Source organism: Pongo abelii, chromosome 16, assembly GCF_028885655.2.
Source record: "Pongo abelii isolate AG06213 chromosome 16, NHGRI_mPonAbe1-v2.0_pri, whole genome shotgun sequence".
In the NCBI taxonomy this organism is placed as follows: Eukaryota; Metazoa; Chordata; class Mammalia; order Primates; family Hominidae; genus Pongo; species Pongo abelii.
In genome coordinates, this window is record NC_072001.2 from 58,642,520 (window position 1) to 58,660,473 (window position 17,954).

The 17,954-nt window shown below is 39.7% G+C and overlaps 1 protein-coding gene across 5 annotated transcripts in view; it reads right to left on the reverse strand.

Moving 5' to 3' along the window:
• PRTG (protogenin) overlaps nt 1-17,954 on the reverse strand; it is a 146,806-nt gene that overhangs the window by 24,419 nt on the left and 104,433 nt on the right. For all 5 annotated transcript variants that reach the window (XM_063716663.1, XM_002825480.6, XM_063716662.1 and 2 more), the window contains 5 exons: nt 16,741-16,911; nt 8,393-8,575; nt 6,596-6,716; nt 3,918-4,083; nt 258-362 (listed from right to left, as the gene is read on the reverse strand). In XM_063716663.1, coding sequence (XP_063572733.1) covers nt 258-362; nt 3,918-4,083; nt 6,596-6,716; nt 8,393-8,575; nt 16,741-16,911 — 746 coding nt within the window. The remainder of the gene's footprint in view (nt 1-257; nt 363-3,917; nt 4,084-6,595; nt 6,717-8,392; nt 8,576-16,740; nt 16,912-17,954) is intronic.

The window sequence follows — 17,954 nt, forward strand, 5'->3', positions numbered from 1 at the left end:
TGCTTCTGATGCACGCTTCTGCTCCTATCCCTTTCCCCACTGACCCCACTCCCCACTGAAAACCACAGCTCTGATGACTATTCCAACTTCTGTTATCATTCACCTCACTCTCCACAGAGCCATGCCCCAAATTAATAAAATCACAGCCATGAAGAACACAGAAAATTAAAATAAAGCATGAATTCACATTTTCCTTTTTAAATCATCATTTCATATATCACGCATTGCCAAAAATTTTTCTCATTTAGATAGGTTACCTGCTCAACTTGTATCTTCTTTGAGTCTTGGGAAAAAAACCATTTTTTCTTAGAGCTGTTTTTAATTATAGGACCATAGCTATTAATTATCAGGTCAGTTCCTCCCTGAGGAAATAAAGAGGGGAAATGTAAAATATCCTGGTATCATAGATTTCACTTTATCACAAGTAGTGCATACTTTAACTTTTACTACATGCTTCACATTTCCCTTTTCCTTTTTATTTTATTTTAGATTCAGGGAGTACACGTGCATGTTTGTTACATGAGTGGGGTACATATTGTGTGGTAGTGGGGACTGGGCTTCTAATGTACTCATTACCCAAATAGTAAGCATTAGTACACAAAATGCTTAAATGTTAACAAAAATGATCATAGATGTCATCATTTCTTCTTTAAAACAGGCAGTACGGCTGGGCACAGGGGCTCATGCCTGTAACCCCAGCACTTTGGGAGGCCAAGGTGGGTGGATCATGAGGTCAGGAATTCAAGGCCAGCCTGGCCAAGACGGTGAAACTCCGTCTCTACTAAAAATACAAAAATTAGCCAGGCGTGGTGGCAGGCGCCTGTAATCCCAGCTCCTCAGGAGGCTGAGGCAGAGAATTGCTTGAACCCAGGAGGGAGAGGTTGCAGTGAGCTGAGATCAAGCCACTGCACTCCAGCCTGGGCAACGGAGAAAGGCTCCGTCTCAAAAAAAAACAAAACAAAATAGGCCGGGCGCGGTGGCTCATGCCTGTAATCCCAGTACTTTGGGAGGCTGAGGTGGGCGGATCATGAGGTCAGGAGATCTAGACCATCCTGGCTAACACAGTGAAATCCCGTCTCTACTAAAAATACAAAAAAAATTAGCTGGGCATGGCAGCGTGCGCCTGTAGTTCCAGCTGCTGGGGAGGCTGAGGCAGGAGAATGGCGTGAACCTGGGGCCGAGATCACGCCACTGCACCCCAGCCTGGGTAACACAGCAAGACTCTGTCTCAAAAAAACAAAACAAAACAAAACAAACAAACACAAAACAGGTAGTACAACATAGTCAAGGTATTTGTTAGTGGTCAAAACAATATAATAGGTTTATTTTTAAGATTATACATAAAATATATATCCCAAAACACATTAAGATACATATATATGTGCTATATATTCCAAAACTTATTTTCAAATGGTATAGCAAGCAAAAAGTATATAAAGATACAAAATTATGATATTAACAATTATTAATTTGTATATTCAGTACATTATTCTCTCAACCTTTCTGTATGTTTGAAAATTTTAAAAAGCAGATGGGGATAAAAAAAACCATAATGAACCCACATATGATCAACAAAATGACATTAGGTGGAGTATCAACTCTAGGGCTAACCCAAGGGAATTAAGAGAGATACTCTCCAAATGTGTGTCTCTCCTTCACTTCAGGCCTCTACCTCTCTGCTCCTTTCATTTTAGTTTCTTTTTTTCCCTACATCATCCTCCCCACTCTGCTTCTCTCCTAACCTCTCTCATATCTACTTCCAAACTAGTAATAATACAATCACAGTTATATATTAGTACTTGTTTTTTTTTTTTTTTTTTTGAGACAGAGTCTCGCTCTTGTTGCCCAGGCTGAAGAATATGGCGCGATCTCGGCTCATTGCAACCTCTGCCACCTGGGTTCAAGCAACTCTCCTGCCTCAGCCTCCCGAGTAGCTGGGATTACAGGCATGCGTCATCACACCCAGCTAATTTTTTTTTTTTTTTTTTTTTTGAGACAGTCTGGCTCTGTCACCCAGGTTGGATTGTAGTGGCGCAATCTCAGCTCACTGCAAGCTCCGCCTCCCGGGTTCACACCATTCTTCTGCCTCAGTCTCCCGAGTAGTTGGGACTACAGGCACCTGCCACCATGTCCGGCTAATTTTTTTTTTTTTTTAATTTTTAGTAGAGATGGGGTTTCACCATGTTAGCCAGGATGGTCTCAATCTCCTGACCCCGCGATCCGCCCGCCTTGGTCTCCCAAAGTGCTGGGATTATAGGCATGAGCCACCGCGCCCGGCCACACCTGGCTAATTTTTGTATTTTTAGTAGAGCTGGGGTTTCTCCATATTGGTCAGGCTGGTCTCGAACTCCCGACCTCAGGTGATACGCCCACCTTGGCTTCCCAAAGTGCTGGAATTACAGGCGTCAACCATCGCACTTGGACTATATTAGTACTTTTTAAGCTCGTGTAAAAGTTTTAGGTTCTAATGTTTTAGATTAATTTGAAATAAGTTGAGTGGCTTAATTTGTATTGAAAAGTAAAAACTAAATTAGGCTGCAAACAAAAAGAAAAGAGAAAGAGCAAATATTCATTTATTCATATTTACCTATAATATGTATTGTATACAATGCTGTACTAGATACAAGTAAATTACATCTGTTGAATATAATTCATAAAATTTAGTATCAAAACTGCCTGAAACTTTGTTATACTTCTTTTATTCTAAATTTTAGGAAAGGATAAAGGAAAAATAATTTATAACAGGGTTTGGCAAACTTTTTCTGTAGAGGGCCAGATCATAACTATTTTAGGCTTTGCAGGCCACATATGGCCTATGTCCCATCATCATCTTCTTGGATTTTTTTTTGTAAACAAACTTTACAAATGTAAAAAACAGCTGGGCACAGTGGCTCACACCTGTAATCCCAGCACTTTGGGAGGCCAAGGCGGGCAGATCATCTGAAGTCAGGAGTTCGAGACCAGCCTGACCAACATGGTGAAACCCCGTCTCTACTAAAAATACAAAATTAGTCAGGCATGGTGGTGCACGCCTGTAATCCCAGCTACTCGGGAGGCTGAGGCAGGAGAATCGTTTGAACCGGGAGGTGGAGGTTGCAGTGAGCCGAGATCGTGCCACTGCACTCCAGCCTGGGCAACAAGACTGAAACTCCATCTCAAAAAAAAAAAAAAAAAAAAGTAAAAAACAGTCTTAGCTCAGAAGATAGCCACACAAAAACAGGCCCCAGTCTAGCCTGGGTGGGACTGTTTGCTGACAACTGATTTATAGCACATTGGTTGTGGGAGCTATTCCAATAACGTACAATATCTAAAGTTGTAATGTGACTAAAAATAATTTTTAAAGTTATTGTTCACAATGCTTACAACAGCACTATTATTATATATACTTGAAAGGACATGAAGTAACTTCTTCCAGTGGTGTTTCTCTACAGCTTTCTTCAGCCATAAAATGAAGGATCTTGAGGCACCTATTTAGATGCTCCATATTTTTAAAAATGGCATTCATACTTGGGATGTTCTGATAAGCAATTAAGTTCAACAATCAGCCAAACTAAGTCAAATGGATTAACAAAAAGGTGACCACCCAGTAAATACAGGTCAGTCCAAATTATAGTAAATATAGACTAATGACCATGGTGTCCTTGGTTAAGACAACTTCACTTCATATAATCTCATCTAACTGAGTTTTTGTTACCTCCTCACTTTTTTCTATAACTCTTTCTCACCTTTTATCTATCCTCACCTTTTTCCCCCTAAATAGTTTATGTAAGGAATGATCTGGGTAAAATTTCAATATTTCATTAATAAGAGTATTGGTATAGTACATTCAACATACAATTTTGGGGGAAGTACATTTTACAGACACAGGGAGGATGAATGGAAGAACGGCTTATGCAGCAAATTCCGCAGCTCAGTACCTTTGCATCAATGAAGCTGTTTGGCATGATCATTGGCATTAAAGATTCTTCATTTCCTACAGCTCCTTCCAGGTTCTTTCCTACCTCATTTCTACTAGCTAAGGAGGCACTGGTATGAGGTAACTGTTGAGTTCCATTCTGTGTCGTCTTGGAAGCAGATGATTTCCTAAAACATTGGCAAGAAGAGGAAGTCTTCTAATTTCATAGAAGATGCAGGCAAATGAACCACCTGGCCTATCAACAAAACTTTGTAAGCAATGAAGTTCTTTAATACACATTTCTCAAATATTTTTAGAATCGAGTGTTAGATTTTAACTTACTGCTGCAAACTTTTATTATTTGAAGAGGCATCTTTATTTCTTTTTGCCTCGATGTCTACTTCATCTAAAATTACTCTCTACAATTTTTGTTGCTTATTCATAATTTGTGCAGAAATTACAATTTTTAACTTATATTTTCCCCTTAAGGTCTGAGGATTATTACACTAGCATAACAATTCACTTTCCAATTAATGATGGTAAATTTAGAGTAGTACTTCAAGATTTAGGCAGTACTAAATGTGCATAAATGTGCACAAATATTTTATTAAAAAATTCTTAAAGTGAGAAATTTGGACAATAAAACTAAGGCAGTTCAATATACACAAAAATGTTAGAACTATTTCATTGACATAATGTTTTGAGTAGTATGTTTCTATGTAGAAATACAAAACATATAAACTGAAAAATCTGTGCTAATGGAGGGAGTCTAATGACAGGGATTACCTAAAACGTGTATTTGACGTTGATTTTTTTTAATTCAAAAAAATAGCCTTAATAAATGAAAACAAAACCCAAAATATAAAAGCTTAAAAATAGACAAGTTCACTGAATGCAAGTTACTGCTAAAAATTTAGCCAAAGTCAATCCATAGATGAGATTGCCTGATAGAGTTTATAGACACTCAATCCATGTTTATTACATTTGTTTTAACCCTTGTCTAGAGAATCCCACCATATGTCCTGTGGTGTTCTCAGCGACTCAGGCATTTCAGGTACTGTTACTGAAACAGAAAATATTCTAGATAGTAAGAAAAAGCAATCTTCTTGTAAACATGATTAATTGTGTTTTCTTTTTTTTTTTTTTTTTTTTTTTTTTTTAGACAGGATCTCTCACTCTGCTGCCCAGGCTGGAGTGCAGTGCTACGATCATAGCTCACTGTAACCTCAAACTCCTGAGCTCAAATGATCTTCCTACCTGAACCTCCTAAGTAGCTAGGACTACAGTCACATGCCCACTATGCTCAGCTAATTTTAACTTTTTTTTTTTTTTTTTTTTTTTGAGATGGAGTATTGCTCTGTCACCCAGGCTGGAGTGCAGTGGCACGATCTCGGCTCACTGCAAGCTCCCCCTCCCAGGTTCATGCCATTCTCCTGCCTCAGCCTCCCGAGTAGCTGGGATTACAGGCGCCTGCCACCACGCCCGGCTAATTGTGTATTTTTGGTAGAGACGGGATTTCTCCATGTTGGTCAGGCTGGTCATGAACTCCCGACCTCAGGTGATCCGCTCACCTTGGCCTCCCAAAGTGCTGGGATTACAGGCGTGAACCATTGCACCTGGCCTAACATTTTTTGTAGAGATAAGATCTCACTATGTTGCTTAGGCTGGTCTGAAACTCCTGGCCTCAAGGGATCCTCCCACCTTGATCTCCCAAAGCTCTGGGATTACCAAGGTGTGATTACCACCATGCCTGCACAAGTGTGCAATTATTATTATTTTTAAACCAAAGGATATTCTTTCTGTTTCTCAAAATACTAAGAAAATGAGGATACTAGGCCAGGCACAGTGGCTCACACCTTAATTCCAGTACTTTGGGAGGCCAAGGTGGGCAGATCATTTGAGGTCAGGAGTTTGAGACCAGCCTGGCCAACATGGTGAAATCTACTAAAAATACAAAAATTAGCCAGGCGTGGTGGCAGGCGCTTGTAATGCCAGCTACTTGGGAGGCTGTGGCAGGAGAATGGCTTGAACCCAAAGGTGAAGGTTGCAGTGAGCTGAGATTGTGCTACTGCACTCCAGCCTGGGCGACAGAATGAGACTTTGTCTCAAAAAAAAAAAAAAAAAAGGACACTAGTCCTCATTTAAGAATATTGGCATTGGCCGGGAGCAGTGGCTGACGCCTGTAATCTCAGCACTTTGGGAGGACAAGGCAGGCAGATCACAGATCACGAGGTCAGGAGATCGAGACCATCCTGGCTAACATGGTGAAACCCCATCTCTACTAAAAATACAAAAAAAAAAATTAGCCGGGTGTGGTGGCGGGCGCCTGTAGTCCCAGCTACTTGGGAGACTGAGGCAGGAGAACGGCATGAACCTAAGAGGCAGTGCTTGCAGTGAGCCGAGACTGCGCCACGCACTCCAGCCTGGGCGACAGTGTGAGACTCCGTCTCAAAAAAATAAAAGAAAAGAAAAAAGAAAAAAAAAGAATATTGGCATAATGTTTTCAAACAGCAAGAAAATAATCTCCCTCTAAAATGAGCACATTTCTGTAGCTGTAAGAACTCAGGGAACAATACTGCACATTTATTTTAAAGTGGGAAATCCCAGTTACTCTAAAAGGCACTTGACTTTCATTTGTTTCCTGTGGCTACTGTAATTTAAGTGTTTTTTACCTCAGCACCTCTAGCAATGGAAACACACCTGGCTTTACTTCGGTATATCAAGATGAGAACACAGATGAGGATGCAGGTCAAGGCTATGCCAACACCTACAGCAATGCCAGTCATTGATTTTTGGTCCAGATGGTAATACCCTGAATAAACTAGAGGGGAAAACACATTTACTCATAATCAATCAGAAAAATATTCAATTTATAATTCTCAGGTACTTGCTTTTCCAAAATTTTTCTTTATCTCATAGGAAAAGTTTTGACATTGTCAACATCAAAGCAGAAAGGACTCACAGTAATCTTTAATCAGTGATTTCAGAGACACATTTATCTTCCAATATTAAAGATTTTTTTTTTTTTTTTTTTGAGATGGAGTCTCACTCTGTCGCCCAGGCTAGAGGGCAGTGGCGCAATCTCAGCTCACTGGAAGCTCCACCACCCAGGTTCACGCCATTCTCCTGCCTCAGCCTCCCTGGTAGCTGGGACTACAGGCGCCCACCACCAACGCCTGGTTAATTTTTTTTTTTTTTTTGTATTTTTAGTAGAGTCGGGGTTTCACCGTGTTAGCCAGGATGGTCTCGATCTCCTGACCTCATGATCCGCCCGCCTCGGCCTCCCAAAGTGCTGGGATTACAGGCATGAGCCACCATGCCCGGCCCAATATTAAAGATTTTAAATGAGTTTTAGATATATTATTATAGCAATCATGAACATCAATTCATAATTTATAAAACAGGTACAAAACATAGATGTTCCTTGATAGACCCAAGAACAGATTTTATATCATGCCTTAAAAGCAGATCTGCATGTTGAAGATTAGTTTTCCATTTACATACACTAAAGCAGGGCTTCTCAAACTTTCATGTGCCTGTGAGTCACTAGGGATTATGTGGAAATGCCAACTCTGACTCACTAAGTCTGGGGTGGGGCCTGTGATTCTGCAAGTCTATGGAGCTCTCAGGTGATGTCATGCTGCTGGGCTCTAGACTACTTTGAGTGGCAAGGTATTTGAGAAGCCAATATGAGCCTTGCTTTCCATTTCCCCTGATAATATAGTAGCTACGATGGCTACCTCCTTCCTGTTCTTAAATCTGACTGCCCTGTCCTGCTCTTTTCCTCTCTCATTCTAACACACACATATCCCTGGCACCGAATGACCATTCTCTGTGAAGCTAAGAGCCCTTAATCCTGCCCTGAGTTCAGCTGGCATTTCCTCCATTTAGAGCAGCCCCTCTTCTCCACAAGCCTACTCCCCCAGAGAGGAGGCAAAGGCAGTGTCCAGTCCTGTGCTACAGGGGGCACCGGCTTTCTTGGGAACACATGGACAGCTGTGATGAGTAGTGTAACAGTAGCTCTTTAAAGATATTTTCTCCAATTGCTTTTCTGAAGACAGAGAGGGGGAAAAAAAAAATTTTCTCTCCAGAAAGGCTGTTTCTCTGTGGTGAAAACTCTTAATGAAAACCATGCTCTCTTCTTAACTTGAACACCACAACCAGCACTGCTGTTTATTTCTGTGAAACCTCCCAGGAAGCCCACTCCCACCAGTTCACGGCTGATGTGGCTCCTCTGTCCTGGTGAATCACAGCTGGGAGAAGAAGTAACTGGAAACAGTAATTTCAAAACTGCAGTTGATTCTGAGATAATTTTGCCTCCTTCTAGGAGTACGAGGAAAAGCCATGCAGCTCTGTAACATCAGAACCTCATCAGCAACAACTTAAGGAACTGAGAGCCAGTTTAGGGATATGGCAATTGTAGGAGCAGAAATAAAGTGTAAGGGAGAATACTTTTTTTCTTAAGAAAAATCACAGTGACTATGGCAGTATACAGACCTTTGGCATCAGCAGAATCTAAACGCTTGGGCCTCTGATTTGATTCAGAGGTTTCCTTTGGAAGTACTGCCAGCTCCACAGAATTTGAAAAGGGTCCTTCTCCCACCTCATTGGATGCAGATATCTTGACAATGTACACATTTCCTGCTACCAAGTTTTCTAGCAAAGCCATAGTTATTGCCCCTATAAATACATCAATTACAAATTAAGTGAACATTTATCTTTTATTCTTTCACTCATAGTATACAAACATGGTCCTTTATTTTTAAAAATATTTTTCTGATTATCAAGATGACACATTGTAGAACATTTAGAAAATAAAAAGAAATATAAATAAAATTGCAATCTTTCATTGTTAACATTTTAGTATATTTTGTGTGTGCATACGTGAATATTTGTGAATATATATTTACTGCATGAATTTTTACATATTAGAGTTTTCACTTAACATTGTAGTATGTACATTTCCCCAATATAATCCTTTTCTGTAATTCTATTTTAGGAGTTCTTAAAAACAGTACACATTTTTGTTTGGCTTTGTATATATATGTGTGTGTGTGTGTCTGTGTGTCTGTGTGTCTGTGTGTGTGTGTGTGTGTGTGTAATGTTTTACTCTTTACATAGATATGAATACAAACAGAATTTAGGACATTTTATTATGGAACATTTGAAACATGCACACAAAAATAATGGTATAATGAACCCAGATTCAATAATTATACTCTTATTTTTTAGAGACAGGGTCTTGCTACATGGCCCAGACTGGACTGGAACTCCTGGGCTCCCCAGTATTTGGGACTACGGGCACACTCCACTGTGCCAAGCTTTCAATGATTATAATTGGATTTTTAAAAATCCAATGTAAGAATCTTTTTTTAATTTTGAGTGTTTATGGTAATAGCTGTGACAGGTAATCCTGTTCTTCCTTCCTAAATTAAAACAACATGATTATTTTTGAAAGCATGAATATATTTTTACTGGGCTAATTCTTTTTTTTTTTTTGAGATGGAGTCTTGCTCTGTGGCCCAGGCTGGAGTGCAGTGGCATGATCATGGCTCACTACAACCTCCACCTCCTGGGTTCAAGCAATTCTCCTGCCTCACCTTCCTGAGTAGCTGGGACTACAGGCACCCACCACCACACCAGGTTAATTTTTTTTTTTTTTTTTGAGACAGAGTCTCACTCTGTCGCCCAGGCTAGAGTGCAGTGGCATGATCTTGGCTCACTGCCAGCTCTGCCGCCCAGGTTTACGTCATTCTCCCGCCTCAGCTTCCTGAGTAGCCGGGACTACAGGTGCCCGCCACCACCCCTGGCTAATTTTTTATATTTTTAGTAGAGACGGGGTTTCACTGTGTTAGCCAGGATGGTCTCGATCTCCTGACCTTGTGATCTGCCCGCCTTGGCCTCTCAAAGTGATGGGATTACAGGCGTGAGCCACCGCGCCCAGCCAATTTTTTTGTATTTTTAATAGAGACGGGATTTCACCATGTTGGCCAGGCTTGTTTTGAACTCCTGACCTCAAGTAATCCGCCCACCTCGGCCTCCAAAAGTACGAGGATTACAGGTGTGAGTCACCGCACCCAGCCTGGCCTAATTATTATCACAAATTCAAGATAAACAGGGAAGAAAATGCACACTTATGCAGGAACCTCACAGTACTGAAGACAGGTCTCAGATTAAACTATAAAAATCACCACCAGCAATCTGTGTAAGATCTACTTCTTTTCATAGGCAATTATCATTTGAATTTATATATGATATTTGATATCTAAAGGTATTTTCTCTGTTGCATGACTGATAAGAAAGATTCCTATTTGGACACTGCCATTTCTTGAGGTGTCTTTCTGCCCTTGTTCTGCCACTGCACCAAAGTATTTGTCTTACAAAAAAATTCCTACCCTAGGAATTAATTCTAGTGCTAAAAGTGTAATAGAAATTCAACCAGAAAGTTGTTTCAGCACTATGTTTGTGGGTGGATATGCACAGGGAAATCTAGCTTTCCAGTGCTGATTTCATCTCATTTTTTCCTGACTCAGGGCAACCTTAAAATAGCTTCAAAGAGTTTACAATAGTTTGTGACAGTTGCCTCCTGGCCAAAGGTACCTACTCCAGTGCACTTGCTGGAATATATTTCATTAGGCAAATGAAACACGGGGTGATCATAAAGCTGAGGTCATGAGATGGAGGCCACCTCTGCAGGTCACACGGTGTGAGGCAGCCAAACCTCCAGCAGCAATGCCAGGAGCCAGAACACAACTTGTTTTCATGTTCTCTGGTTTCAGCTTGGCCTGAAGAGAGTGTGAGCTACCTGAGTACACAACTGTTCAATAAACAAAGTGACCCCTATTTAGAATCAGGAAGAGTCTTTCCACTGTTGCTATGTTTTTAGGCAGAGGAATTAAAAAAACAAAGATTTATTGTGACATGTTACACTTAGCTGAAAGGAAGAACATTTCCATGTCTTCACAAACAGAGATATAAATAAATTGAGTTTTCGTTTTATGGTAAAATGCATTTAATTTAAAAAAAGTACTTGGCAAAAACTAATCACTACCAGAAACTAAGTCTTTTCACTTAATTTGTTTTATACACAGACCAGCAGTACATGTGTGCACGCACTCTCCTTTTCCCCCAAAAAGTATCTTCATTTAGAAAAAAGGGAAACTATAACATTCTGGTTCCCCTATGAGGACACTCAAAGCATTTCACAAATACTAAAGTGATCTGAGTGATCTGTCTATACTCTCTCAACAGACTTCTCAATCTTAATTAGTGTGATTATTTCCGTCTCCTGCCTTTTATATGTGTCTGAATCTTCAGTCAGACTAGGAATCTTACAAGCAAGACAGTGTAACAGGCTAATTCACATCAGTGCTGGTCAAATCTCGTCATGTAACCAAGCGAGCAATTTCTAACTTGGGGCATGTTACTGAACTGTACTTTCCTCATGGAGACAATAGTTCCCACCTTATATAATTATTATAAGGATTAAATAAACTATTATTGGCAAGTATCTGACACAAGTGTAAATAAAAGTAAGTTTTTTTCCTTTACCTCCGACTCCTCTTCTTCCTCTTTTGGAAGACAGAAAACTTTTTTTCATATTTGGACCATAGTGTCCATTCAAATTATAAAAGCAAAAGATTTTGGGGTTGGAGAAGTGCCCCAGGATACAATCTCAGATTTTTCTCTCTTCTGTCCACATGCTTATGTGATTATTTTTCCAGATCCACAGCCTTAAACATCACCTATACATTGATAACTACATATATCTATAGTCCAAAACTCTCCCATAAACTTAATCAGCCTCTGCTTAATCAGTCTCTCTGCATGGACATCTAAGACACATCTCAAATTCTACACTTTCAAAACCAAACCCTTGATTTCTCCCACTGATTTGGCTTCTGTTTTTTCTTATGCCCTACATCAATCTACAAGCATATCTGACTGGCTTTTTTCTACTTATGTTCCAACAGCTTATTACTTTCACCATTACCACTCCTGTCCAAGCCCTCATCCATTCTCACATGGACACCTGCCTCTGAAATGGTCTCCTAGCTTCCACTCTTACCTCCTTACAATCTACTTCTCGGGTGGCTGCCAGAGCAATCCTTTCACAACGTAAACCTAATCAAAGGTCTCCAATACCTTCCTCTCTCTTAGAATAAAATCTGTGGCTCATGAAATCTGGTCTAAATCTGCCCTTCGTTACCTCCCTACTTCATTTCCTACCGCCTGCTCTTCCCCTCACTCCAATCTCCCTGGCCTTCTTGCTGTTCCTCTAACATGCCAATGCACACTTCTGCCTCAGGGCCTTTGCACCTCCCCCAGATATCCACAGGGTTATGTTTGAATGTCATTACTTCCGCAGGAACTCTTTTACTATTTCCATCACTTTGTCTCTTTTCCCTATTGTAACTGTCTTTATAGCATTTATGACACTACTTGAAAATGTATATATTTGCTGGTTTGTTACCTGTGATACAAGCTCCAATGGAGGTAGGGACTTTGTTTTGTACACTGCGGTACTGCCAGTGCCTAGAATAGAGCCTGGCACATAGTCATCACTCAGTAAGAATTAGTTTAATAAAAGAAAATGTTCCTACTATTGGTGGTCCAATTCATTTGGCAAATGTTGAGTTAAATGGATTCCTTTATTACAGGATTGCTAATTTCCAGTGTGAGTCTCTAACAAGAGGAAAGGTATATGGTATTCCTCAAACTTATTTAATCATGACAAAAATTTTTTGAAAGAGGGGCATCTTTATGATATCAGGAAACTCATAAAGGACAGAATTCATGAATTGCTGAGATAGAACATAATTTCCTCCAGTGCTTTTTGGATTTAAAAAGAATTGAGTAGTTTGTGCTGATTTACTGCATACGAGGAGGATAAAGGCCTGTAATCTTTTTTTTTTTTTTTTTTTTTAAGACTGAGTGCAGTGGCGTGATCTCGGCTCACTGCAACCTCTGCCTCCTGAGTTCAAGCGATTCTCCTGCCTCAGCCTCCCGAGTAGCTGAGACTACAGGTGCATGCCACCATGGCCTATAATTTTTGATCTACTTTAAATTACATACAAGCATAATTTCATATAATGTTTCTGCTCAACCATTGTACTACCATGTACCATTTTAGCCACAAGTATTATATGCTCACCAGAAACATTTTTAAATGTTTTGATTCCCAAAAAATACCTTGTTCCATTTGTATTAAAATATGTGAATTAAATGTATACGTAAATATGTATAAACCTAATGAGAAACTGACACTCTCCCTATTCTTTTTTCCTTCATCTTTTTCTATACCATAGATTTTCCAAAAGCTGCCATAATTATACATAAAAGACATTTTAATTTTTCTTTAAATGCCGTGTTATATTCCTTGCTTTTTGTTTAAATGTGAGTCAAACTTTTTCTCTCTCAGAAAAGTAAACTCAGTTGCTTTTTACTGATTTATTTGTTCTCTATGAATCATTGGCCTTAGCTACGAAAAGTTCTCTACATTTAACAAATGACAAAAGCTTTTCACAAATGTTTCTTAAAACCACAACAACTAAGAGAATATTTTTCCTGTGCACTATTATATAGCTAGAAAGGCTTACACAGATGTAAAAATCTGTAACTGTAATCGCTTTCACTACTGAGGCATCAATGAGACAAAATACTATTTTCTGAGCTCTGTTCCAAAACTACAAATGAATACATTTAAAAGGAGCCAGAACAACATATATATTGCTTTTTTTTTTTTTTTTTTTTTTTTTTTTTGAGACGGAGTTTCACTCTTGTTGCCCAGGCTGAAGTGCAATGGCATGATCTCGGCTCACCGCAACCTCTGTCTCCTGGGTTCAAGTGATTCTCCTGACTCAGCCTACCTAGTAGCTGGGATTACAGGCGCCTGCCACCATGCCTGGCTAATTTTTTATATTTTTAGTAGAGACGAGGTTTCACTATGTTGGCCAGGCTGGTCTCAAACTCCTGACCTCAGGGGAACCACTCGCTTCAGCCTCCAAAGTGCTGGGATTTTAGGTGTGAGCCACCGCACCCGGCTCTATACTGCTTCTTTTTAGGCAGGTGCAAATGAAGAACTAAAAGAAGTATGTGTTCACATTATCAAAATTCTTTATTAATACTTATAACAACTCATTAAATCAGGTTAGTTATTTAGTTAAGTGCTGTGTCAATAAATCATTTTGGACTTGAATGACTGAGACTAAATTATACATTTTAAGAAAACTGTGAGGCCAGGCATGGTGGCTCATGCCTGTAATCCTAGCACTTCAGGAGGCTGAGGTGGGCAGATTGCCTGAGCTCAAGAGTTCGAGACCAGCCTGGGCAACACAGTGAAACACCCGTCTCTACTAAAATACAAAAAATTAGCCAGGCATGATGGCGTGTACCTGTAGTCCCAGCTACTCGGGAGGATGAGGCAGGAGGAGAATGACTTGAACCCAGGAGGCAGAGGTTGCAGTGAGCCAAGATCCACTGTACTCCAGCCTGGGCGACAGAGCGAGACTCTGTCTCCAAAAAAAAAAAAAAAAAAAAAAAAGAATACTGTGGTAGACTGTAATAATGAGGGCCCCAGTGAATTACACCCCCCGTCGATTCACCCCCTTGTAGCCCTCCCGACACTGGTTCCAGGCTTGGCCATATAGCTTACTCTGCCCAATCAGACATTAGCGAATGTGAAGTAAGCAGAGGCTTGTGAAAGCTTTGTATGTGGGGCTTCCTCTTTTCTCTTCCTGACTGGGGAGCCCGCTCTTGTCGGTTTTTGGTGGGGTTTTTTTTGTTTGTTTTTTTTGAGACAGAGTCTCACTCTATCACCCAGGCTGAAGTGCGGTGGCACAATCTCAGCTCACTGCAACCTCTGCCTCCCGGGTTCAAGCGATTCTCCTGTCTCAGCCTCCCAAGTAGCTGGGCCTACAGGCATGAGCCACCATGCCTGCCTAAGTTTTGTATTTTTAGTAGAGACAGGGTTTCACCATATTGGTCAGGCTGGTCTTGAACTCCTGACCTCGTGATCCGTCTGCCTCGGCCTCCCAAAGTGCTGGGATTACAGGCATGAGCCACTGCGCCCAGCCTCTGTCTTGCCGTTTTTAGACTACTCAGAGCCTATCAAAACTGTAATATGGCTGCAGCCTCGTGAGAGACCAATAGAACTGCCAAGCTGATTTCAGTCCAAATTGTTGACTCAAAGAATTGTGAGAAAACAAAATGGTTATTTTAAGTTGTAAATTAGTTTGTTAGGCAGCAATAGATAACCGATATAAACATAAAATCATACTGCTGCCAAACACTTAGTACTTTCAAGTCTCTTCAGTGACCATGAAATCATTATTTAGTGGGGCTTCCGCTTAATGAAAAATATGAACATGCAATGATCAAAACTCCAGGTAAAGTCATCATCTGCTTATTTTAAAACTCATAGAGTTTTATATTACACGCACATAAATATCTTTTAAATTTATCTTAATTGGATAAATATTCCTCTTGAAAAGTACAATGTATGTGGGAGTGCCTAGTACTGTAGAGTGTATAGAATATAGTGCATAGGTGGCCACTACATTTCCTGCCTGAAATTCTTCTTCAGCTTTTTATTGGTTGGCAAACTACTCTCTTCTCAGAATGTATGTCTAAATTAAGGAAGTGCCAAAATAATGAAGTTTTACTATTTATGTGATGGCCCAGCTAAAATCTGGCAAATGGGACTTGTCCAACTTCAAGATTCAAGATCTAGGCTGGGCGTGGTGGTGTGCGTGCCTATAATCCCAGCTACTCAGGAGGCTGAGATTCTGTCTTAAAAAAAAAAATGCAAGATTTAGAAAAGGATATAATAAAAGTATGCAGTAAGAAACCTAAAAACTTTGTAATTCAGTTTTTCTCAACTAAAAAAAATTACTCTTTAAAAAATTAAATTCAGTGTTCTTAAGCCCTAATCAGCTTTTCCCTGTATTTAAGAGGACTCTAATATTCATACAGGTCAATTCTTTTTTCATATGTGGACCATTTTAGTCCCTTTAGCACTACTAAGGTCTTCTCTCTTCAATCATATCTCCTTCCAGTGTTTCCTTCTCCTTGCAAGACACACTATCAGAAACCTAAGACTCATCCATAACAAATCTCCCTTCCTTAATCTTCTCTCCTTCCTATCATCCAAGCTATCAAGTTCTATCAATTTTAACTCCTAAATATCGGCCAACCATCCTATCCTTTCCATCTTAATCCTCACTATCCTAGTCCAGGACTATCACCTCTCTCCTGGATGGCTACAGTAATTTCCTAACTAGTCCCTTTGCATTACTCTAATCTCCAGTTGGCCTCAACCAAACCTCTTTTTCTCCCCACTGAGACAGAGTCTTGTTCTTGTTGCCCAGGCTGGAGTGCAATGGTGCGATCTTGGCTCAATGCAACTCCACCTCCCGGGTTCAAGCCAATTTCCTGCCTCAGCCTCCCAGTTAGCTTGGATTACAGGCGCCTGCCATCACACCTAGCTAATTTTTGTATTTTTAGTAGAGATGGGGTTTCACCATGTTGGTCAGGCTGCTCTCGAACTCCGGACTTCAGGTAATCTATCCACCTCGGCCTCACAAAGTGCTGAGATTACAGGCATGAGCCACTGTGCCCGGCTATATCTGTTCTATTAGCAAAAGTAACAGTAACCTTTTTGAAACACAAACTATTCTTAAAATTGGTGGATGGCTTCCCAATGCCCTTTGAACAAAGCCAAAATCTTTTATTACTTCATACGTAAAAATGTAAATTCAAAATAAACTCTAGATTCCCCTTTCCTTTTGTTTCTTTAATATTAATAATCGTACTTTTCATCCTTCATGGCAATTTATGATATTTACCTTCACGGTGTAAGACCTGCCACTCTCCTGCAATCCAGGCCTTCCTAGATGCATATAAGATAGTATAGCGGGTCACAACTGTTTCTGGGCCATCAGGGGGTTTCCAAGAAACCAGGGCGGTGTCATCCTCTATCAATGTCACTTTTACTCCAACTGGTGGGCCTGCTGGTGCTGTGCACACACAACAAAATATTGTATTAATAGAGTAAAATGGTTCATAAATACTCAAATACCTGGCTTATAGGCTTAGAAAAAAGTTCAAAAAATTAGAAACCTCCATAAAAAGTCACAGCTTTCAAAGATCATTAGTGATAATAGTAAAGTACTACTTTTCTTCTTGTATTTTCATAATATTTAAACATTAAAAAACATAAGATAGATTCCTAGATGGAGAATCTAAGTTAAAGGGATAGCATTTTTAAGGTTCCTGAAACATTTTGCTAAATTGCTAACTAGAAATGTCTACTTCCACCAACAGCACCTGTCCATTAGATATTGGGTTTCACCCCATTAGTACTGATAATTCTCACTAACATGTATAGAACATCAACTTAACCTGATCTAGGAGGCCAGTGAAGAAAATGCTCCTGACATTAAAACATAGTTATTCCTGGAAAAATTGTGAATCAGTGAATTTACAGGGCAGACTTACATCTAATAATATATCTGTGAAAAACAGTAAAATCTAGGAATTTAAGTTGACTCCATGTTTAATATCAAAGTGTGAAGAGCCGGTTTTTAACACATCTCATATGGAATATTGCCAAAACCATAGCAACAAAGTCCTATGTTCACTGTCATAAATGTCCCTTACTTTCTCTCTGTATAATTAAAATAGAGCAGAAATGATGCTTATATAATAGATTATCTAGTCCTTCGTCCTCATTCTAGAGATAAGAAAATGTTGGTCTAGAGACATAAAATATCTTAGCTAGAGCCACAGGTAAGCTACAGAATTGGTGCTCAATCCGATATATAAATTGCACTGTGCACACTATCAAGCTGCTATTCATACAGAAATAACTTTATTATAATGTGGGCTCCTAAGATCATTAACAAACATATTATTCACTTACCGCCATTTAAAATTTTTTGGCTGCAGATTTGAACAGCACACCTGATCTTTTTTTAAGGTTTCTAAAAGGACACTAAATTTAAGCCTACTTGCTTGTACAATACACACACTGAGAAAAAAAAATTTAAATATAATAAGG